The sequence below is a fragment of the Bombyx mori genome, chromosome 9, assembly GCF_030269925.1.
Source record: "Bombyx mori chromosome 9, ASM3026992v2".
NCBI lineage: Eukaryota > Metazoa > Arthropoda > Insecta > Lepidoptera > Bombycidae > Bombyx > Bombyx mori.
Window position 1 is genome coordinate 4,319,534 of NC_085115.1, and position 24,253 is coordinate 4,343,786.

Sequence of the window (24,253 nt, forward strand, 5' to 3'; positions counted from 1 at the left end):
GCGCTCTGTAACAAACTGTTTTGTTTGTGCTTCCACTTAATCAGGATAAACTTAATTGATAAGTTCTCTTCAAAGCGAATCGTGGAGTTTTCAAAGCGAATTTCGATTGTTAGTCTTCATTTATTTCGATTTGATCAAATATAATAAATAGCCAAAGATAATGTGATACATATTCAATTGAATAGCACTACGTTGAACTTATGTAGTTGTAGAGTTTCGAATTAAACAAATAAAATGACAACCCAAAATCGGAGTAAATGATTGAATTTTGTCAAATCTCATTTGTTTTTAAGATTTAAAAACAATATGTCTTTCTTTGTATTTCTGATAATACAAAAAAGATATGTGGTGTCGTGGGACACCGGATAGGAACGAAGTTCTTTATTATAAAAATATTAATTTGAAGTTCTATTCGAGGTATAAAGAAAATAATTTTCGGGTATACATTTTTATTATGATTTTTTTATTGATAAAAATAAAAATAATTGCAAGAGTCAACCAATCCTCAGTGCAATAGAGCAGCCTCGCCCTGGGGGAACCGCCTGCATGATCACGGTTTCCCTTACGCCAGGTAAGTATGATTTAGCAAGAGAAATTCGAGAACGTCTGTAGGCAGGTAGTGATTTTCACAATGAAATATGCATTCAAGATTTTTATTAGTGTTCGATAGCTCAATAAAATAAAGGTTTTGTTCTTGAGGTTTTATTGTTAAGTGGACTGTATATAAAGTTTTAATGCAAAATATAAGCCGCGAGTCGCGCGTGCGATTCTATATCGTTCCAGTAGTGTTCTGTGTTGCTGTGTGTGTTCGGTCCTCGCCGCTCGAGTCGTCGATGCCGTGGTGGTGGTTGGACCCCCCCGCAGACCTCGTAGTCCCCGCTTGTACGTGAAGTACTGGCGCGGACATCCTCCCCGGCGTTGAAGAGTCGTCTTCTTCAATATGGATCTCCGAGGAGTCCACAGGAAGCGGGCATATGTTGTTGTATGCCCGGCGTAGTATGCCTTTCGTGGTTGCAATGTCAGCAACCCTCGCGATGCCGTCGTTGCCATGTACGAGACGAACTATTCGTCCCAAAAGCCACATCATTGGCGGCAATGTCTTGTCCTTGATAATGACCATTGCACCGATCCGCAGTTGACCTGAAGATTTTTTCCATTTGTATCTCTGTTGTAAGAGAGAAACATATTCATTAGAGTATCGCCTCCAAAAATGTTGCTTTAAGCTTTCAACTCGTTGGAAACGTTGAAGACGAGTGATGTTGACTTCCGTGATGTCGGGATATGGTACCGAAGTGAGTGGCCGACCAATAAGGAAATGGGCGGGCGTAAGGAAGGTTAAGTCAGATGGATCTGATGACATCGGTGTAAGAGGTCTAGAATTTAAAATAGACTCAATCTGTGCCAGACAAGTTGTCATCTCTTCATAAGTTAAGTGTGATTGACCCAATATTCTTACCAAATGAAATTTAACAGACTTAACGGCAGCCTCCCACAGTCCACCGAAATGAGGTGAGTAAGCGGGAATAAATTTAAACCTTATACCTAGACTGTTGATGTCATCAACACAATTATGAATTAAATAGTTGGAGGCTCCAACGAACGAAGTTCCATTATCACAGTAAATATTCTGCGGTTTCCCTCGACGGGCAATGAAGCGATCGAGTGCGCTAAGGAAGCCTCCTTGGTAAGATCCGAGACGATCTCCAAATGCAACGCTTTCACTGCAAAGCAAATAAAAACACAAATATATGATTTTATCAGTTTACCACCACGCCCCTTTCGATTGAGAATCATCACCGGCCCGGCGTAATCAATTCCAGTATTCAGAAACGGAAATTCTAACTGCAGCCTATCGCTCGGTAAGTCGCTCATAACGGGCTGTGTAGTTTTAGCCTTCTGCCTAACACAGCGAATGCATAGGCCTACTACACGCTTCGCTAAATTTCTCCCACCAAGCGGCCAGTATTTCTGTCTTATTTGTGAAAGTAGAAGTAAAGGGCTAGCGTGAAGGGAATCTTTGTGTTGTTTAACAAAAATAAGTTTTGTAAGAATGTGTTTACTGCACAAGAGTATTGGGTGTTTAACATCGTAACTGTAGAAAGAATTATTGAGTCGACCTCCAACACGAATAATGTCGTCGGAGTCGAGAAAAGGAGAAAGAGATAATAGTCTATTTTTCGAGGGCAAAATTTGGTTTGATTTGAGAATATGATATTCCTCCGGAAACGTATCCTGCTGTGCAAGACGAATTAAGGTATTGTGAGCTGAAGATATTTCCGTAAATAGTAAATTATTATCTGTATTCCGTGAGTTTTTATTTTTTAAATTATAAATAAATCTTTTGATGTATGCTGTAATTCTTAATAATTTCGAAAAGTCTGATATTTTATTCATTAACATGACAATTGAATTTTCTGTAGTGTTAACAACAAAAGACATCTCCGGAAGGTTTTTTAGTGTTTGTGCGTTAGGATTGACTGGAAATTGTGTATGTGTTGAATGTAAAAAAGATGGACCAATCCACCACAGACTGGATGCGCTGAGTACATCAGCCCTCGCCCCCCGAGAAACTAGGTCTGCTGGGTTATCTTTAGACGGTACGTAGCTCCAGCTGTGACCATTCGTACTTTCATGTATTTCATTAATTCTATTTCGAACGAACGATTTTAAGCGATTAGAAGGTGCGGTTAGCCATCCTAGCACAATAGTAGAATCTGTCCAGAAGAAAGAAGGATCAAACTGAATAGTGAGTGACTTGATAATTTTTATATATAGTCTAGTACCTAATAAGGCCGCGCATAATTCAAGACGAGGTATTGTACTTGACTTAATGGGTGCAATCTTATTCTTAGAAGCTAAAAGGCGAACGCGAATATTGCCATTACTTGTAATAGTTTTAATATAAAAACTCGCTCCGTAAGCGCGTTCTGATGCGTCTGAGAACGTATGAATTTCGATGGTAACAGTGTCATCGTTAAAGGACCATCGAGGAATATTTATATTATTAAGTGATGGAAGTGATTGCATTAAACTCAAATATGATGTTTTTAAGTTGATTGGAACTTCTTCATCCCAGTCTGACTTGGTTTTCCATAACTGTTGTATTATTAATTTGACTTCAACAATGCATGGTCCGACGAGCCCCAAAGGATCGAAAACCTGACTAATTTCTGACAAGATTGTGCGTTTAGTGACTTTAAAGGTCTGATGTGAATTTAACAAAAAGAAGAAGTTATCTGATTCAGAGTTCCAGTGAAGACCAAGAGTTTTGCTCGGTGCAGAGTTATTTAAATTTAACGTCTTATCTTTATCTGCCTTAATATCAGAAATAGTTTGCAATATTTTTGTACTATTAGATCGCCATTTACGTAAGTTAAATTTTGCTGAGTCTAGTGTATTGATAATATTACGACAAAGTTTTGTTACCATTTCAATTGAGTTACCCCCTCCCAAATAGTCATCCATATAAAAGTCATGTGCTATTGCCCGTTTAGTCTCTGGATCTGTGCATTGCTCAGCAAGAGCAATTAAACATCGAGTAGCTAAGAAGGGAGCGGATGCCGTTCCGTATGTTACAGTGTTCGTATGCAACGGTTCTGACGGATCAAATCTAAATAATATTTGCTGTAAACTACGTTGAGAAGGTTCTACTTGTATGGCCCGATACATTTTCTCCACGTCGCTGGTAACCACATATTTATGTTGCCTGAATCGCAGCAGGATGGAAAGAAGATCGTCCTGTACTGTAGGGCCAATGTGCTGTATGTCATTAAACGACTTACCGGAGGACGTCGCTGCTGATGCATCAAACACTACTCGTAGTTTAGTGGTTGTGCTGGATTCCCGTATCACTCCATGATGAGGTAAGTAATTATTTATGTTTTTATTAAATGCGTGCAGATTCTCAGATGTAGATTTCTGTATTATGTTTGAAGTGTTGTATGCTTCGGATTGTTGTATGGATGTGTTTAATGTTGTGTTATGTGATTGTATGTTTGATGTAATGCTAGAAGGATTTTTATTTGATGTGTTGTCCGATGCATGAACGTTTTTTGTTATGTACGATGAATGAGTGTCCGATGTTATGTTAGAAGAGTGATTGTTTGATGTTGATTTATGTGTATGAGGTGTAATTTGTATCATATGCCCAAGATTTATATACTCACGCATAAAATTATGATAATCATTCTTCAGTTTCTCATCGCGCTGTAATTTCCTCTCTACAGAAAGAAATCTTAATTTTGCTTTTGTGTATGAATATCCCAGAACGTCAGGTGACTGTTTAAGAGGAATAGTAACTATAAACTCACCTTTTTTATTTCGTCTTGTTGTCTCTCTAAAGATTGCCTCGCATTCTCGTTCTTCCTTAGACAAAGAATGACTAGAAGAGACTGAGTCTAACTCCCAGAACCGACTAAGCTGAGATTCAAGAGATTGAGTGAAGTGGCAATGCGTGTGAGTATTTTTATAAGAGGAATGTTGAAGAACACTGCCAGACACAATCCAGTTCCAGTAGTTTGGATTCACGTAAAGTGGGTTGATGTTTACCTAGGCTTATTGTGTTTGATCCTAAAATGTTCCAAAAGATGCTAGCCCCGACTAGTATATCAATAGCCGAAGGAACGTTAAAAGAGGGGTCGGCTAGTTCGATTCCGGTAGGTATGGGTATGTGTTCTTTGTATATAAATGTTGAAGGCAATGATGTAGTGATATTTGGCAATATATAGCAATCGACGCTCGCCTTATAGCTGCCATTACAAGCTTGTAGTGACAATGTACACATTTTAGTACTAGATGAAAGTTTACTGTTGATTCCGATGACAGTTGAGTTTGTGTTATGACGCGGCAGACCTAGTTTCTCGCAGAGGTCGGAGGTCACGAAGTTAGAAGTACTGCCGTTGTCCAGCAGAGCCCGGGCGTTGTGACAACGTCCATTCTTGTCCTTTACTTTAACCATCGCTGTGGAAAGTAATACATTGGTTTGATGATTGGGTGCAATAGATGAATGGATGTTTGATGACGAATTTGTGTGTACAGACAATACTATGTTTTCTGTGTTTATGTTCGAAGTTGTATTTTTGTCGACTTCTCGGTGAAGGAGAGTGTTGTGACGTGAGTTACAATACTTACAGTGAGTAAGTCTACAATTTTTGTCTTGATGACCTGTGCGTAAACAATTTTTACAAAGATTATGGTAGGTGGAAACTTTATTAATACGTGAGTTAACGTCTAAAGCTCTAAATGCATCGCAACTGAATAGATAATGATTTTGTTTACACAGTGGACAGATAGGGTGTTTTATTTGATTTGTATTGTTTGTAACTATAGCGAATGATTTTGATTTATGAACTTGTGTGTCAGTTTGAGGATTTTTGTGTAGTTGTTTGTTGCTACTAAGTGTTTCTAATAATTCTGCTCTGTTATTTAAAAATGTGATAAATTGTTTTAAAGTTGGTTGCTCACTTAATGAACTTTTAAACTCTTCCCACTGCCTGTTTGAAATAAAATCTAGTTTTTTACTCATCATGAATATAATCAAGACATCCCATTGGTCTGTGGGCTGATCCAAGATGTTTAGTGATCTTAAATTTTTATTTATAATATCTATTAAAAATCTTAATGATTTTGATGAATCTTTTTGCACTTGTTCAACGTTGAATAAAGCCTGAATATGATTATTAATAAGAATTTTTTTATTGTTGTATCTTTCCGTTAATAATTCCCATGCAATTTTGTAATTATTAGCTGTAAATTCTAGGCTTTGAATCACTGATGACGCATTTCCCTTCAGGGACGTTCGCAAATAATGGAATTTACTAATTTCATTAATACGTGTGTTGTCGTGTATAAGAGAAATATACATATCTCGGAACTCGAGCCAGTGATGCAAATCTCCATCGAAAGAGGGTAGGTTGATGTCCGGAAGACGAAAAAAATCTTTCTTTTCATTTGAGATCGTCCCGGCTCCACCGTAATTGGTTTGCCCACTACTGGGTGTTGGTTCCAGCATACTATGCGCAAGCGCAGTGACGGTAAAGTAAACAGTCTCAAACTGCTCCCGTTCTGCGTACTCTTTCTCTTCATCTTCTGAAATAGTTTCGATTTCAGTCTGTAATTTATTAAAATCTATGTAAGCTTCATCGATAGCCTTAAGTCTATTTTGTAGTTCTATTCGGTGCGGATTGCTTAATGATGAATATGACTTCGCGATGTTTATATAATTTGAAAAATGCGTTAACTTCGCTTTCTGACTGCTACGTAGTTTTAACAGCTTTTTAATTCTTTCGTCGGACATTATGTTTTCAAGCAAGCCAATAAGATAATAAGCAATAAGCTAAAGGAAATAAATTTAAAAAATAAAAGTAAGCAGGTAGAAATCAAAAAAATAAGTTAAGCAAAAAAGCAATTAATTTAATAACATCAACGTAGCAATAGGTATAAGGAAATAGATATTCAGGAATGCGGTCCGGTCGGGTGATCGATCTAGAACAATGGGACGCTGCAGGTCATATGAAGGTCAAGCGAAAAAAAAATTACACACAAGTTAGCAGAAAAAAATTACGTGTATGGTACAAAATAAGTCTATATAAATTTCTAGGGAATAAGAGGACATATAAAGATGGGATATGGAACGGACTCACTCGGTTTTAATCTCGATCCTCGAAGACGACACTTTTTTACGTTGTAATGTCGGGCGGGTCGGGTAGAAAGTCCGAATGATTGAATCTTGTTGGTAAAATTCTTCACGGCGACTTATAAGACGGCTCTTCTTCCACTTGGGACCATTATGTTCGATAGCTCAATAAAATAAAGGTTTTGTTCTTGAGGTTTTATTGTTAAGTGGACTGTATATAAAGTTTTAATGCAAAATATAAGCCGCGAGTCGCGCGTGCGATTCTATATCGTTCCAGTAGTGTTCTGTGTCGCTGTGTGTGTTCGGTCCTCGCCGCTCGAGTCGTCGATGCCGTGGTGGTGGTTGGACCCCCCCGCAGACCTCGTAGTCCCCGCTTGTACGTGAAGTACTGGCGCGGACAATTAGTGACTTTTAGCATGAAGAAATAATCACATCGTGTAATAAAAACTGAGCTCGCAAATTTTTTATTCACATTAACACTGGTAGTGGGACGTTTTGTGAGACAATAACCTACAAAATAAAGACTTCGATTTGATGTCTCAGGATGAGCGACTGTTACCACTTAACACCAGATGGAACTTTCACCCGTCTACGTAGTAACAAATAAATAAATAACGAAGACGAACGAAATATATTTTTATTTATTACTGGTGGTAGGACCTCTTGTGAGTCCGCACGGGTAGGTACCACTGCCCCGCCTATTTCTGCCGTGAAACAGTAATGCGTTTCGGTTTGAAGGGTGGGGCAGCCGTTGTATCTATACTGAGATCTTAGAACTTATATCTCAAGGTGGGTGGCGCATTTACGTTGTAGATGTCCATGGGCTCCAGTAACCACTTAACACCAGGTGGGCTGTGAGCTCGTCCATCCATCTAAGCAATATTTTTTTTTATCTAAAAACATTATAAATTAAAATTGTAGCTTGTTGAAAGGGAAATTTAAAAAGAATGTACCGATTATTAATTGGCGCTTGTATCGTCACAGAACAGTCCTAAACTCTGATGAATATTCGAAACATTTTTAATCAGGCTCAGACGGCCAGCAGCCACCACACCAGTCGTTTCATTGTTAATCGAATCGCTCGCTAAACTTGTTTCAGGATGACATCGAGTTCAAATATCCGTGGCGTTGTCACTATACGATCGGTTCTCTGGCCGACGAACACTCGGCGATGTTGAGTGTTAATCGATTCTAGTGTGTCACGTAAGCGATGAGCTACCTGTCTTTTGGTTTTCGTAATTAACTACCCTCACAGTTACAAAGCATTGAAAAATTTTTCTGTAGTTCTGATACAACTTAATGTGCAACAGAAGATAAATGAAAATGGTCTGTATAAGGGCTTCGTGAAAAGAAATATCAATATGCAATTTCGAAAAGGGCACATCTCTGAAAATGTAAAATGTTCAGGAAATTAAAAATAAAACTGATTATTTTCTAAAGCAGTGTAAAATTTAAAATATTAACTTTTGATATATATTTATGTGTTAATTAGCAATTGAAAATTACTGGAATTATTATAAAATTGGTGTAGGTAAACCTCAAAACTACATGTATAAAATATGAAAAAACGTATTTGACAAAATATGCGACATGTGCCCTTTTATTTTTTTTTATTTTATTGCCTTTGTAGGCAGACGGGCATACGGCCCACCTGATGGTGAGTGGTTACCGTCGCCCATGGACTTCAGCAATGCCAGGGGCAGAGCCAAGCCGCTGCCTACCGAAATTCGAAATTGCATATTCAAATATAGTCGTGATTTTTTATATATCTCCATTAAAACTATTTCTACGGTTTCATCTTGCTTTTAATGTCTTATGTTTATTATTTCCAATATCTTGAATACCACAGTTCTCTTGGTCGCTAATAATAGTAAAAGTTGTAAAAACAGTTTAATTATTTATATCGTCTCAAAGTTTTGATTTCCGAATTAAAAAATATCCTACAATTGGCTATCTAATAAAAAAGGTTCCTACAAATGCCAATGCAAAATTTGCGGTTACATAAAAAAAAACGAATCATATGAAGTAATTAGCTATGGAACAAATCTTATTAAGTGAAGTCTATAAAAACTAAAGTTGAAAGTTATCTCGGTTTGAGATCAAACTTTAGCTATTTTTCATAAGCGAAACTTACTATAACTTTGCAGAGACCCACTAGAAACTCTCACGTACGAGGCATTTGTAAAAGCCTTTTCGGATCGCACGATTTTTGTATGCTGATGTTTTGTTTTGCTTAAATCGTGTTTGTTTGTTTTATTAAATTGCGGGTAAAACTTATTATGTATGAAGACGAATTTTATTATCATCATCATCAATTAATTAGTATTCAAATTCATGGTTCTGACATCTATAGGTATATATTAATACGTGAAGCCAAAATTTGTATCCCTTTTTACGAAAATTGCGCGGACGCAGGGTTATGAAATTTTCCACACTTATAGAGAATATAGAGAAGAAGTGCACAATACAATTTTTTTTTAAAAATAATGCATAAAATATACATTAAATCAATGAGGAATACATTACACACACTACACACCATGTATTTGACGCACACACGCATGCATACTATTTATTGTCAAACTTTTGTTCTTGACATCTCTGGTCAAACTGAGAATAGATTAAATATTGTTTGTCTTTATTAATATTTTTCTATAGTGTAGCCTTGGCGAAATTTGTGATTATAGAAGTATAAAATACAATCATAGCAGTGTACCAACTTATTATACAATTCTAATTAGGTAATTATAGTCGAATGTGTTATCTCTTGTTATCTTTTTAACGATTTTTCGGAACGTTACAGTTAGTATATTTGGTATAATGTATAGTTCAATCATAAGTATAATGTATAGTTCAATCATATAGTTCATTATAATGGTACAGTTCAATCAATATTAAAAATCACATTTAAATTCCTTAATTTTTTGTAGATGAGATCTTGATCTTTGATTCATTTAGATTTTTCAGATCACTGGAATTTTGTTGTTTCTAGTTAATTACGGTGATATTTACATATTATTATATTATGTTCTAAAGCTTTGACTATAATAATAGTTAATATTGTGTTGAAAGATGATTTTTAGCATATTTAACGCAATGAATTGTAGGTAACAAGTTGCTTCTACTGAAGCAAACGTACCGGACGTTAGCAATGAATAGTCACTTCTTTTTTTACATGCCCGTTGAATACCGCCGAGTGGCGAAAAAATACAAACAATAAAAGACTAGGAGAGGATGCGAGAGACGAGTTTTCGTGACGCCCTTACCATAAAATTAAATGGAAAAGGGCTTTTTGCTAACGCTCGCCAGAGTGCGACTTTGGTCACTGTTCCTGTAAAATGTGTGGCTGCAACTTATTTCGTAAAAGGATTTTTATTATGTTTCATTGGTCATTGAGCGATTCTTTTTTTTATTGCTAGATGGGTGGACGAGCTCACAGCCCACCTGGTGTTAAGTGGTTACTGGAGTCCATAGGCATCTACGACGTAAATGCGCCGCCCACCTTGAGATATTCTAAGGTCTCAAGTAAAGTTACAACGGCTACCCCGCCCTTTAAACCGAAACTCATTACTGCTTCACGGCAGAAATAGGCAGGACGGTGGTACCTACCCGCGCGGACTCACAACTCACGAGAGCTCCTACCACCAGTAATGTAAATTCCAAAGTAAAAAGTAATTAAAAGTTTAGTTCACGAATTACATTTAACGGCGTTTTGATATTAATAACAATACTTTGGTTTCTTTATAGTGAAAAAATTTATAGTATTCTCGGTCATCATCATCTCCTGTCCTTCTCCTATTCACGTGGGGTCGGCGCAAGAGGTTTTCTCCTTCCATACTCCTCTAACATTTCTTCGCTCACTCCCCTCTTACCCATATCGTCTTTCACGCAATACATTCATTTTTTCTTAGGTGTACCTCTTCCTCTATAGTATTCTTATATAGTTAAAGTATTATCGGTCATGCAAAATAAACGGGCAATCGATAATTATCAGAAATTGTCAGTTACAACGCGACTTATCGGAGTAAACATCGATCAGGGTGAACGACAAGCTAACCCGAGATTACAGCTGCGCGACCACCTGCAAAGGATGTGGGCGATATACATGCACCAATGATATAAAATATCTCGACATCGACGTCCTAATTTACGAGCTAAAATGCCGCTTTATATGTCCAAAGTAAGATAATACTGTGACAATGAGAACGACATTTCACTTAATAACGAGTTACTCGTTTGTAAATCGATGCCTCCAATGAACACTACGTTTTTCACGCAAATCGCTTCACTATTTTAAAAGTATTACAATTAATCATTATTGATGGGGTTCGAAGCAAGAGTAAATCAGCTAGTTACACAAAAAAACCATAAACATATCTGCAATAATAAAGATTTATCAACTTTTTTCGTTTAAGCGCTCCTCCTGTAAATCTACGAATTTAGAGTTAGCATAGTGTTCATTGGAGGCATCGAAATGGTATCTTTCAGATATATTTTTTAAATTAGTATTAAAATATTTTGAAATCCGTATGTATGTTTTCTTAAAAGCTTATTTTGGTAATTATCAAAGTGGATTAAATGCTTGTATTCCACCGTCTTATTGGATGTAAAAGTTTGTGTACAAATTATGGCACTTTGAATACATTAACATTCCGTTTAGACCACCTGCGGGAGCGGAGCGAGCAATATGCAATTACCGAGCCATTGCCAATGACTTTCCGAACAACACACGGACAGGAAGATTAGTCAACAATTGAACCAACCGACATTTAGACTTGTTCGTTCTGTAGACAATCACAATTCCTTAACCTTCGATTCGGGCACAATACCTAGAGCTTTATGTGTATTGTCGAGGGAATGCCCATAATCTTCACACTGATCGTGACACACAGTTCTTTCAACTTTTTTTTGCAACACTAACACTGCTTTCTGTCAATGATCAGATTATTTAGCTGTACCAAGCTTAGACTGCGCCATACCGTTATAAGACGGTCACAGAACCTTTTTCATCATTCAGCATGATTACCGCGGGCAGGTGAGGTTGACTTGCAGTGAATAGATGGTGTGTCATTTCCAAACTTCCCATTAATGTAAAATTTCCTAATACTCGGATTCTAAGGATGTAAGAACAGGGTAAACAATACAACATTAATGCTGTCCATCATCTGAAGACTCCAGTGACGGCCTAACGTGAGTGATAAGAGCGGTTCAAAATTGTAATTAAATAAAGATAATTAAAGAAAACAGTAAGAAAGAGAGAGAGAGAGAGAGAGAGAGAAACGAAAAGAAAAATGATTAGGAAACACATGTATACTTCTTCATTACACGTAAGCTTTGATTTTAATGTTAGACGAACGGTTTGGTTGTATGTAGCATCCTGGTTCTGTGGATGTTCTTTTACATTCAACGACTAAAGTAATCGTAACTTCCATGAACATTTATGTTTTAAGTATTAAACTATATTTGGAGAATTTTTTTTACGTAGCAGGTTTCATGTTATTTTATTATGTTTTTATTTTGAAAAATCCTTTTTTTTTAAAGATAATTATGATTATTTACACGGCTTCCCACTAACATTTTTAATAATAATTCAAATCTTATTATCACTTTACACTAATTTAACAATACCGTAAATTTATAGTCTGTGAAATGCAAGAATAAAAATAGTACTTTGGCCACTTAAATACATATTCAACTTGAGTAGGTTAAGTGATCTCAATACAAACCCCATTAACTTATTTGCCCTAGAAGCAATCTGTTGATAGTGTTCCCTAAATGAAAGTTTTTCATCGAAGTAGATACCCAATTCTCAACCACATAGAAAAGACCAAAGAACTAAATATGGTTCTCAACATTTTTCCTTTCACTATTTATTGAATCAGAGTATTGAGATCTATACTAATATTATAAAGAGGAAAGATTTGTTTGTTTGTTTGTTTCGAATAGGCTCCGAAACTACTGGACCGATTTGAAAAATTCTTTTTCCATTAGAAGCCGACATTGTCCCTGATGAACATAGGCTACTTTTTTATTTTATTTTTTATTTTATTTTTTGTTTTCATGTGTGTTTTAATGTTTCCGAAGCGAAGCGAGGGCGGGTCGCTAGTATTGTATAAATACAGAGAAAAACTGGGAGTTTTCTTTGCGTCTAATATGAGAAACTTAATTTCGTCCACTGAGTTTCTCGCCGGGGTTGCGATTCTGATCCGGTGGTAGATCGTTGGAGCATTGTTCTTGCTAAGGCTGCTGTTAGCAAATCCTCTCAGGTTGAGCTCGTGAGATCAACTAGCCGTCCGGCTGTAGCTGGAATAATCCCTTAGGCTACCACTGAACACGAAGGAGAAAAAAAAAACAATTTCTTGCGTGGACGACTAACCCATAAGAAGAGGTGCGGTAATGTCTTGATTACAATGTCATCTAACATAACTTATTATTGATATGGGATTTTTAATATCTGTTATTCTAACCAGATGATCCTAATAATCGAAGTGATCGAAATAATGCTTTACTTATCACTCCAAACTAACAATATCCGTACTGATTGTGCGACTTACCTTTTTAGTTCCACATTTAGGTGTTGTTGGATAGATCGTGGTTGGTTGTGGTGTAAAATTGTCAGTCCTGTTTCTATTGAATTATGGCTGAATCATTGGCTCAAATAGTATATAGTGCTTGCGCAATCCGATAACCGCTAAACATAATCATAAATCAAACATCTCAACTGGTAAAAATGGCAGAACTCGTGACTCAGTAAAAACAAATACAAACCAGAATCGCTAGAATAATTTTCGTTTACAAATTGATGATTATAGGTATTATTGCAATTAGTTTTAATTCCAGGGTCTTAATGCATGTTTCATATGACTTTCTAGACGTTGCTACTATCCTGTACAAGTTATGATCGTAATATTACGTAATTACTGACTCGATGGTACAGTGGTTAGTGCACATCGGGCAAACGTTCGTGTGATGAACAGATTTGTTTGCTATTTGCCTGGGCGGTTATTATCTATAAATAAAAGTATGTCAACAGAGGCAATCCTAATTTGGGGCGGAAAACTGTGCGTGATTTATTCCCAGTTATTTATTCAATATGTAGTAAAATCCGTCTCTGGCATATGCGAAAATGCCGCCGACTAATTAATTAAACTTAATTACTTTATTTTCTTATTTAAACTCTTTTTTGTCATACCTTACGACCTGAATTCTCAGTCCGATTTAACTAATATCTGTAATCGTGACTTCGTGCGGCGAATTCGAGCAATCAACGTAAAATAACAACTATTTTAATTGCATTACCTACATTTCGCCGCTGGACATTGATCAAGTGTACAAACGAAAACCTGTAATTTTGTGCAGTAAACGTCCGACTGTATTATCTTAAATTACACTTGCCATTTTTGTTAAGTAGACATGCTGGTGAACTTTACTGGTGGTAGGAACTCTTGTGAGTTTGCACGGGTCGGTACTACCACCCTGCCTCTGCCGTGCAGCAGTACTGAGTTTCTGTTCGAAGGCCGGGGCAGCCGTTGTAACTATACTGAGACCTTAGAACTTATATCTCAAGGTGGGTGGCGCAATTACGCTGTAGACGTCTATGGGCTTCAGTAACCACTTAACACCAGATGGACTGTGACCTCGTCCACACATCTAAGCAATAAAAAAATGAAAATAAAAATTCTTTGTTGGTTTCTTAATTTGCAATTCATTCATGTAGTTTCACTGTCAATTTATTTTCGCTACTGCATAGATGAGCTAATTAATGGCAGTTCTGGTATCAAGCGATCATTGGAGCTCGTTGACATGAATACACCACTGAGGCATGAGGTCTAAGTCACAATTGTAAAATATAACAATTGTTCAACCGATGGTAGGATCTCTTGTGAGTCCGCACGGGTAGGTACCACCACCCTGGCTATTTTTGCCGCGAAGCAGTAATGCGTTTCGGTTTGAAAGGTGGGGCAGCGGTTGTAACTATACTGAGACCTTAGAACTTATATCTCAAGGTGGTTGGAGCATTTACGTTGTTGATGTCTATGGGCTCCAGGTGGGCTGTGGGCTCGTCCACACATCTAAGCTATAAAAAAAAAAAAAAAAAACTGGAACCGAAACTCAATACTGCATCGTGGTAGAAATCGGGCGTGTGTTAGTTGATCTGTACTCACAAAACCCTTTACCATCATTAATTACGCAAATTAGAGTTTGTGTTTTTCTCTAAGAGTAGAATGTACTTTATTTCAAGCCGGAAATTGAAATAAAAAACATTTTTTATAGACGCCTATGTTTTTCCCCATTTAACTTTTCTCATACCTCGTCCTCGTACCTACCGATATTCAGACATTTATGACACTCGTAAAGAAGATTGTCAGTCGTAAATTAAGTCCTTTAAAATCTACTTCAAAAATTCCCAACGCTATCTCGGCCTGAGCACTTGTTTATTAGCAATTCCTTTTTCGGAAAATGTTTCTTCAGCACAAAATAAAAATACAAGAGCTGTAGAGATAATTCATTAAAATTGCTATTGTTGTACTGGATACATAGTTTTTTAATATTTTTTTATTGCCCTTGTAGGCAGACGAGCATACGGCCCACCTGATGGTGAGTGGTTACCGTCGCCCATAGACTTCAGCAGTGCTAGGGGCAGAACGAAGCCGCTGTCTACCGCTTAATACTCTCCACAAGCCTCGTTTGAAGAAGGACATGTCATAGCGCTCTGGAAACACCGTGGAGGGGAGCTCATTCCATAGCCGAATGGTACGTGGCAAAAAAGACCTCTGGAAACGCACTGTGGATGACCGCAGTGGCTCCAGGTAGTATGGATGAACTCTACTCCGGTGGCGGGCGGTGCGATGGTAAAAACGAGATACCGGTATCATCTCGAACAAATCCTCAGAGCACTCAACATAGTTGGGTGAATAGTCTAATTGATAATTGGAGACTAAACATTGTTAGCTACCTACCTTGAAACGCGAAGCAGAATTTGTAATTACAGCTCCACCAAGCTTCAGATCGGGAGATATGACTATCAGGTTAGAAATAAGCAAGACGATTTCCATCAGTCGTATGCAATAAAAATAGAAAAAAAATTGAGTCCAAAAATTCACATTACAAATTCTATGGACTTCTAGTACTATGTATGTACTCGTTATGTAAAATATATAATATTCCGAGAGTTCATCTCAAATCGGTTATAATATAAAAAAATGTTTTTCTGTTATTATTATGCCTACAGTACGTACGTTAGTATTGTTACTGCCTGCCTATTTCTGCCGTGAAGCAGTAATGTGTTTCGATTTGAAGGATGGGGCAGCCGTTGTACTGTACTGAGACCTTAGAACTCATGTCTCAAGATGGGTGGCAGCGTTTACGTTGTAGATGTCTATGGGCTCCGGTAACCACATAACACCAAGTGAGCCGTAAGCTCGTCTACCTATCGAAGCAATAAAAAAATAAAAAATAAACTTAATGTGTATCGATGTACAAGCACTGCGATGTCTATAGGATATGATAACCACCATCCGTGAACACACTAAACTTCGTTTACCCGTCTTTAATCTAACGATATAATTGTGTTGCAATACCCACGTTACCATAAAGGGTCTCATAAATTAATTGAAAAAATAAAGACAGCGTCAAACGCTTGCTCATCAACTGAAAAGAACATTAATCTTAACAATCTTAGAATAAGCAGCCGATCTTTTATTACAATAAAATAAAAACCTCGTTTATTAATTTTCGGATTTATTTATTTAGGATCCATAGTTCATAAACAGATTTGTAAACTTACGATTAAGGTTTGTTTAAAAAAATATATATAATATATAAATATGGCTACGAAATGATATTATTTATTTTAAATGCAAAATATTCCGCTACAAATAATTCGCGAGAATCAATAAAAGCATCCCGGATCACATAATAATATCATTATTATTAAAAAAAAAGAATGATTAAAAAATAGGTAAACTGTATGGACAAGTCGAACTAACTGAGCTTTCGTTTTAAATAAGTTATAAATTTCTTGTAAATTTTAAATAAGAAATCGAATAAAATTCCAAATGAAAATGTAATATTATGTTCTATCTACAATATACAAGTAACAAACATTTATCTATATACATTTAATAGTTCGGACTAGTTTACGATCGTAGTTGAAAAGGGAAGATTAACATAATGTATACAGGATCTACACGAGAGCAACCACGGGCAATGCTAAATATTCAACTAGTTACTTTTGCACTTGTGCTGGTCCGATCTTGTTAATACGCCATAAACCCAACCGTTCTCAAATAGAATATTAATAGAATTAATAGAAACACAAACAGTTTTTCGCAAAAAAAACAAAAATTACAATTCTTTTAAGAAAAAAAAAAACTTAAAAGTGCCCTAGAAGACGGCACACGAATGGTGATATGAAATTTAAATACTGTAATAAATAAATGTGATCAAGTAAATATCGTTTTTAATTTAATTGGGAAAATATATTTCAATATTAATTTAATTACAAAATTAAAATCGACTAGTAAGATCTTGGAAACAATATATTTAAAAAATTTGTAGATATAAAAATTCACTGTTAAACAAATGTATGTACATTATGAAGAGAAAAAAAAACAGTAGAAAAACGATTTATCACAAGACGCATCGCATTTTCCATGCCACAAAAGAACCACGCAAAAAAAAAAAAAAAACTAATATTAGTTACAGCCCAGTCACTATGTTTGACAGGCCACTTGGAATTTTACGAGTGAACCCACTCACAAGTGCAGAAGTCGTAAAACTGAGTCAAACAAACAATGACTCGGAAGATCTTGGCGAAATTCTGAATTTCACACTCGAACTAACCTAAGCCTAACCTGTATAGGCTACAAAACCACAAAGCTTTCTTTAAAACAACAAAAGAATCTCAAATGTACCAATCATTAGTCTAACTACTAAGTTATTTACAATTATTGCTATCGAATGCGCTTTGAACGCGTCAGTTGTTTAAACCGAATTATTGCCTTCGCTACGAAATCATAAATGCATTTACTTCTACTCTTTTATACTCTGTTCAAAGTTTCCTAAACATTCTAAATCATTATCTTACATTTTTACAACATCTGTCGATCTCTCCGATTCATTCCTGTGAAAACCTGAACAGTGTACACGGTACATAGTTTATAAATGAAAACTAAAGCTAAATGAATTTTAGATGTTTTTGCAGTTTTGATATGCCTATTAATATTAACAAGGAATGAAAAAATAATATAAAAAATCACCTATAAATTTATAAAAGCAACTTATTTTTAATAATATATTTACACTAATTTTTGCACTAACTAATTAGTGATTGTCGTAATTTGTTAACAGTTTAAAAAATCTACACTCATTACATTATTTGATTTTTACTACTGTTGATGATCAAGATAATAATTAACTATTACAATGTATTTTTTTTAATTTAACAGCCTTCAAATGATTATTACTTCAACTTAGGTCAGTCTTTAAGTAATACAAAAAGGTCTTCTTAGAGGCTACTTAAGCATAAACGTTACGGAGAAGATATAAGTGGACATAAATCCAAATTAATGATTTTAAACACCATTAAATTGGATGGTCAAGTTTTATTTAAATTTTGTAAACATATTTCAGTCTTGTGCAAAGTTAGATCATTAATAAAACACGGAAAAAAACGCTTGTTAACTGAAGCCAAAGGTATTGAATGTTACTCGTCGCTTTTTTTTATTGCTTAGATGGGTGGACGAGCTCACAGCCCAACTGGTGTTAAGTGGTCACTGGAGCTCATAGACATCTACAACGTAAATGCGCCACCCACCTTGAGATACACGTTCTAAGGTCTCACTATAGTTACAACGGCTGCCCCACCCTTCAAACCGAAACGCATTGCTGTTTCACGGTAAAAATAGGCGGGGTGGTGGAACCTAGCCGTGCGGACTCACAAGAGGTCCTACCACCAGTAAATCTGAATCTTCTGGAGCTTCTGAATCATTATTCACATTCGAGTATAGTGGAGGGTTTTTTGTCAGCGGGGATATAGGGTGGCGCGACCTGCGCACGCACCCGCGCCAGTGCCTATAAAAGCGCGGATGCGGCAGGCCGCGCTCATGGACGATGAGGATGAGCCGAACTCAACGAAGAACTACTCACTCCCGAATCGCTGCTCTTCTCTGAAGCGCAGGGCTCACCGCCGGCCACAAACTTAACGACATTCAGCCGGTGGTCAGATTCGCAGGTGTCGTCTCTAGCCCCGCCAGGCAACCCACCCGTGCGTACAGCCGTTCGCTCAGCTCCTGTACCGGGATAACGTTCTATTCTGTCGCATTCGGCGTCATCAGGCTGTCGCCGTCTGATTGAGCGTTTGGCTTGCGGTGCGGGCTCGGGGGGCCGTTGATTGGGTTCGTCTGTGCGGTGTACTAGTGGTGATGTTCTGACGCGGACGCCGCCCACGCCTACTCCTCCTTCGTAGCAACCGGAATCACGAGGGAACTGTCGTCGACCAAACGGCGAGTCTCCTCCTTCGGAACTGGAACCGCCACCGTCAATTTCACCGTCAGCTTCTCCACCTGTGCACGTGCGAATACACATCATTATGTTTTGGTATATGATGTTGCTGATGATGATTATTAGAAAAAAATAAAAGAATACCAACTCACTTTCCAGCTGATGCAACAATTGGACTGCAGCAAGAATACGTGTCCGATGCTCTGGTGTCATTATACCTAAGTAATCTAGATCAGATGGTTCGATTTCTTTGAACAGCTCAATGTCTTCATAACCGTTACGAGAAAACGCCAGTGTATATTCCGGTAGGTCTATTCTTCGTAACAATTCTTCAACAGTCCGCGGTCGCGTCTCCCAGAGTCTTTCGCGACTTTTACACCATTTTGACGATCTAGAGCGAACGGTGTCTCTTTCAGATAAAACCTCCACGTTTGCGAATTTAAAGTTTCCAACTTTGTTGTTTAAAACACCGCGCCAGATTCCCGATGCGTTCATGTTAATTACTTCAATGATGTCTCCTTTCTGAGAACAAAATATGAGTTTATTCGTAGTAACTAGGTCAATGGTATCTATAATGATCTATACTAATATATACATCTACAGTGGTTTTTACGGATGTTCCGTTATACCTACTGAACCATGCTTCCGATTGACTTGAAACTTGGTATCCATGTAGAAAATACATGTACTTAATGGATAGGCTAATATTTATTTGAGTGTTGGACTCCCTAATAATAATGACAATAAATAATAATGTTAATTTTAAATGCCCAGCGAAGCGGACGAGTACGGCTAGTTCTAGTTAAACATGACCTTAACGTCCAATATTAAAACATCTTACCTTGTATCTGAGAGCATCTTTCTCATAAATATTGGGTAGGTAATCGACGAGCGCTCGAGCACGGCACAGCATTTGCGGCACTAGTAAACTCCGCCCGGCCGGACTTAATTCTATGTTTTCTTCTGCCGAGAGAGATGAATGATTACTACCGGCGCGAACCAGTGCCTGTGTGCCTGTACATAAATATTTAAGGGCTAAACAATTTTTTTTTTATACAATTTTGTTTTTTATGAAATCTAAAGTTGGAATACCTGTTTGTGCATCTTTCGTCTGCCCTCAGATGGGTACGTTGTGTTTGTTAATTTTTTAACTTGTTATACTATTATTAATTGGACCAAAAATTCTGTTACAGCTATCATTTAGTACAGGGGTTTAAGCAACGTTGGGGTGTTATGGTTTAAATAAAGGAAAGACAAACTTATTTACAAAAACGCATATATTAACACAAACGGATAACTCAATAAATCCACTCACTACTGCCAGATCCGCTGGGAAGACTTTCAAAAGAACTATTAGAACAAGGAAATGCTTGATCTGCACTTGTTCTCCTATCATTTCCTTCGGGACCTCTTTCCTGACGTAACCGAGAGATTTTTCTCTGAACATCTTGTCTAAGTCCCCTAACTTTCCCCGCCAAGTTAGAAACTCCTTCGCAATCTTCAGCAGACTGTAAATACAATAATATAATATATCCGGATGAAGGTTAAATAAATCGAATGCAATTTGTATCAGCTACTTTATTGCATAAATAAATTAACAAATTTAAATCAAGCATGTTCACTTTGTTATTAGTTACCTTATGTACGGTAGCTATATGTTGAGAGTCCGTTTCGCTTTCTTGGTCTTCATAATCTGATGAAGCCGGGGATAATGGGTCTGTTCCTATCCGATAGCCAGACATTTGGCGGTAGCCCCGCCTGGAATCCCGTTCGGACCTGTTTGATTCTAACGAGATGCCAGATAGCCTCGATCCTATAGATTGGATGTCAGACGCCGCGTAATCCCCGCTTTCTCGATCTCTCGCTGTTCGCAAGGGGATCACGGTTGTGGGGTAGGGGCCGCTTTGCGGAATTATTAATCCCCTCCGAGGGGTTCTCGCTAAACTTATATCTCCGGCACTTCTCAGAGATATCACGCCTTCACCTCTTGCGTCATTGCGAAGATTGAGAGTGAAGCATACTCGTCCGTTTTGAAAAGTTGCTGCTGGAGCACCTCCGCCCATTAGGAAATCTTCAGGGTCGCTTTCGTAGGGCGGTTCGTCATACCAATGTCCTCTGCCTGATAGACCTCTAGCTTCGTCGTCGTACATGTACGTGTCGTCTGTAAACGAGTCCAAATTAATCCTCTGCGGATTTCGCTTCCAGTATTCAAACCAAAAAAGCTCGTGCTAACAAAATTGCGAACAAATTTTACCGTAAAAAATGCCTTCGAAATATTGCGAATCCAAATCACTGCATAAAGCTGTGTACGTATATCGGAAGCCGTGCGTTTTTGCAAAAATATTCTTTAAAACATGCATTCAGCATTTCGTCGCTAAATAACGGGTTGATGAATGGCCGTGAATTGTAATGATTTTTCAATTGATCACTGGATTTTTCATATGCACATATATAGTTCTTAATTTAATGACGATGAATGTAAAATGCACATCGAAAGCTCACAATATAAAGACGATAACAAAACCGTACGCTATTCAACATTTGACAAAAAGCGTTGAATCAAAATTATACGTCAAAAACTGTACAAAGCCACATGCGACAAAATTTGATTACTTAATCTGCTAATTATGAATATTTTTAGTTTCGAGTAATATTAATTAAAATTGACAGCAAATAATATCATTGAGGAGGTTTCTTCTAACATTTCTTGCTGTGGTAAAATGGTATGATGGTTGAAATCGTTGAAAACGTTTTTGAAACCCATTTTAATTTATATTACAAAAAACAAATGTGTCTAGTTTCGTTTTCAACCAGGATTGCTTTCTTAACCCTTTCACAAAAAAATTTAATGTCGGGTAGCTCATTACTCAAATGAAAGCGCGTTGTACTGCAGAATGTTCAAAAAGTCACATACGAATGTGTCAAGAAACACAAGTGTGCCGGGACGATTCCTAAACACATACCTCCAAAAGGACCCCGGACGCCGTCTCTTCCCATATTCATAAGACCGTGTCGTATGTCTCTCAGAATCTGAAACAAAGGACACATGAAACGAAAATTCGAGCTACTACTACACGGCGAAACGATAAATTCGAGGAAAACCCGCTGGCACCCCAAAAGATTATTTTAATTTTGCAAGAAAACCGTTTGCAAGGGAGTGAAGAAACAAGATAGGAGAATTTAAATCATAAAAATAATAAGCTATTCCGTTGAAATTGCTTCATTGTGCGTATAACTTTTCATAAATATTTTTAGTCCAATTTTAGTGTGAGAGTGTACCTACAAAAGTTGCTGCCGAAAACACTGACGTCTTAAAAGTAAGGCATAAAAACTTTATGGTTTTTATAAGGAAATAAGAACCAGGTTTTATTCGCCATAATCTTGCCGCATGCGAACAAATATTACATAAGATAGACCAGCATACATCCATCGAAGCTGTAAATGGTAAACGTCAAAAAACGAATGTATTTTTGAGCAGTATTTTTTGCGGATACAAAAACTATAGAGTATACCATATTATTATATTAGTATGGTATGACGAAAGATCATAAAAAGCCTACTTACGTGTAAGTAGAAAAGTATTGAACGTTAAGCTAATTTATGCACACTTTGTTACCCAAACGGTGTACTTAATACGGGAAAGGGATTTACGTGTCGTTCTATTATACTAAATGGGATTTGAGCCTTAGTACGAAGAAAGGCGTTCAGAAATTAAAAGAAGCACTTTAAATTTACTAGCCACTGTATTAGGTGATTAGATACATTGAACTGGGGGATTTCAATGCTATCAATATATAGGGTCTAACAGGCGATCAAAGGCGTTAAATTGATTAATTTAATTATTATCAAGATAAGTCAGAATATTTGTTCTGAAAAAAAAAAACACAATATTCAGTACAAATATAAAACTGTAACAGAATAATATAAAGTTTTATTAAATCAACAGGGCACATTTATTACGGTGACATGTCACCGCAATTCGTGCGGTAACAGTTTATAGTAGTAATAAAGAATTCAATGTCCAATATTCGAAAGTATCAACGTCCCATAGTTTTACGAGCTAAATGTGCTGGCCAAGGGGCTTCCGAAGTTTCGTAGGGAAGCAATACAACTGCCTATAATAGGCTTAGCTCGAGATTAGGGCGCGATTAGCCTGCGCCTCGATGCGTCGAATGCGCGGCAGTCGTAAGATTACAAGTTGCTGCGACTCTCACATCAGATTATCCACGTATGTGTGAGTTACATCGTTAGGGCCTTTTCGTGTAATAAAGCCCGTTGAAGGAGATTTTGTGTATGCGGAAACATCAGTACGTGAATCGTATATGTTGTAATTAATTTTTTTGCAATATATTTGTATCGCAAAGAATACTTTTAGACTTACCTCTTCTTGTTCCCTTGCAATTTTATCTTTCTTTTTCATTGCTTCTTGTACTTTCAACTGTAACAAATTATGAACTTTATTAATATGTTAGTTAAGTTTTTTTTCTTCAAACTTTTTACGTAAACTGAAAGAATACATTTTACTTATTCCATGCTTCATGCATTTTCAAAATAGTAGATCGTGCAAACGGTGCATTTTATAGGAAGTGATTACGTGCCATTCTAAACTTATTATCTATTTTGAAATAAAAGGAAAAAATCAATGATCCACCTCCAATTCTTTGAACATGCCGATGAAAATTTAAGCCAAAAATTTAGCATGAAATTTTGAATTTTGTAATAATCTGTTACACTTTAGTTGGCAAAATATAACTATAAATAATAAATTGAATAAATAGCAAAGAGATTTGACTAACTAATTATAAATATGCTAATAGTATATTGATATAAAATATAAATATTTACCAAATCAAGGCTGTGATAAAAGAACGTAAAAAAAAAATATGGTGTCGTGGGACACCGGATAGGAACGAAGTTCCTTATTATAAAAATATTATATTTAAGTTCTATTCGAGGTATAAAGAAAATTATTAAAAATTATTCGGGTATACATTTTTTATTAAGATTTTATTGTAAAAAAAAAAATTATTTCTTGTACGTTATTACAAAGTTAAGTCGTACACATTTTGCATTACAATAAAAATCTTAAGTTACGGACGTGTTTTCCCGGCTAGG

General features: G+C 36.8%; 1 protein-coding gene across 23 annotated transcripts in view; it reads right to left on the reverse strand.

Moving 5' to 3' along the window:
- Positions 1–16,358: 16,358 nt before the first annotated feature.
- LOC101747205 (uncharacterized) overlaps positions 16,359–24,253 on the reverse strand; it is a 143,647-nt gene continuing 135,752 nt past the window's right edge. For 7 of the 23 annotated variants that reach the window (XM_062670019.1, XM_062670015.1, XM_062670018.1 and 4 more), the window contains 6 exons: positions 23,520–23,576; positions 22,102–22,168; positions 20,776–21,299; positions 20,454–20,646; positions 19,980–20,152; positions 16,359–19,660 (listed from right to left, as the gene is read on the reverse strand). In XM_062670019.1, coding sequence (XP_062526003.1) covers positions 18,740–19,660; positions 19,980–20,152; positions 20,454–20,646; positions 20,776–21,299; positions 22,102–22,168; positions 23,520–23,576 — 1,935 coding nt within the window. In that variant the 3' untranslated portion in view covers positions 16,359–18,739. Of the gene's footprint in view, positions 19,661–19,979; positions 20,153–20,453; positions 21,300–22,101; positions 22,169–23,519; positions 23,577–24,253 lie in introns of those variants that run through there. The other 16 variants (XM_062670032.1, XM_062670028.1, XM_062670033.1 and 13 more) reach the window with 6 other exon arrangements.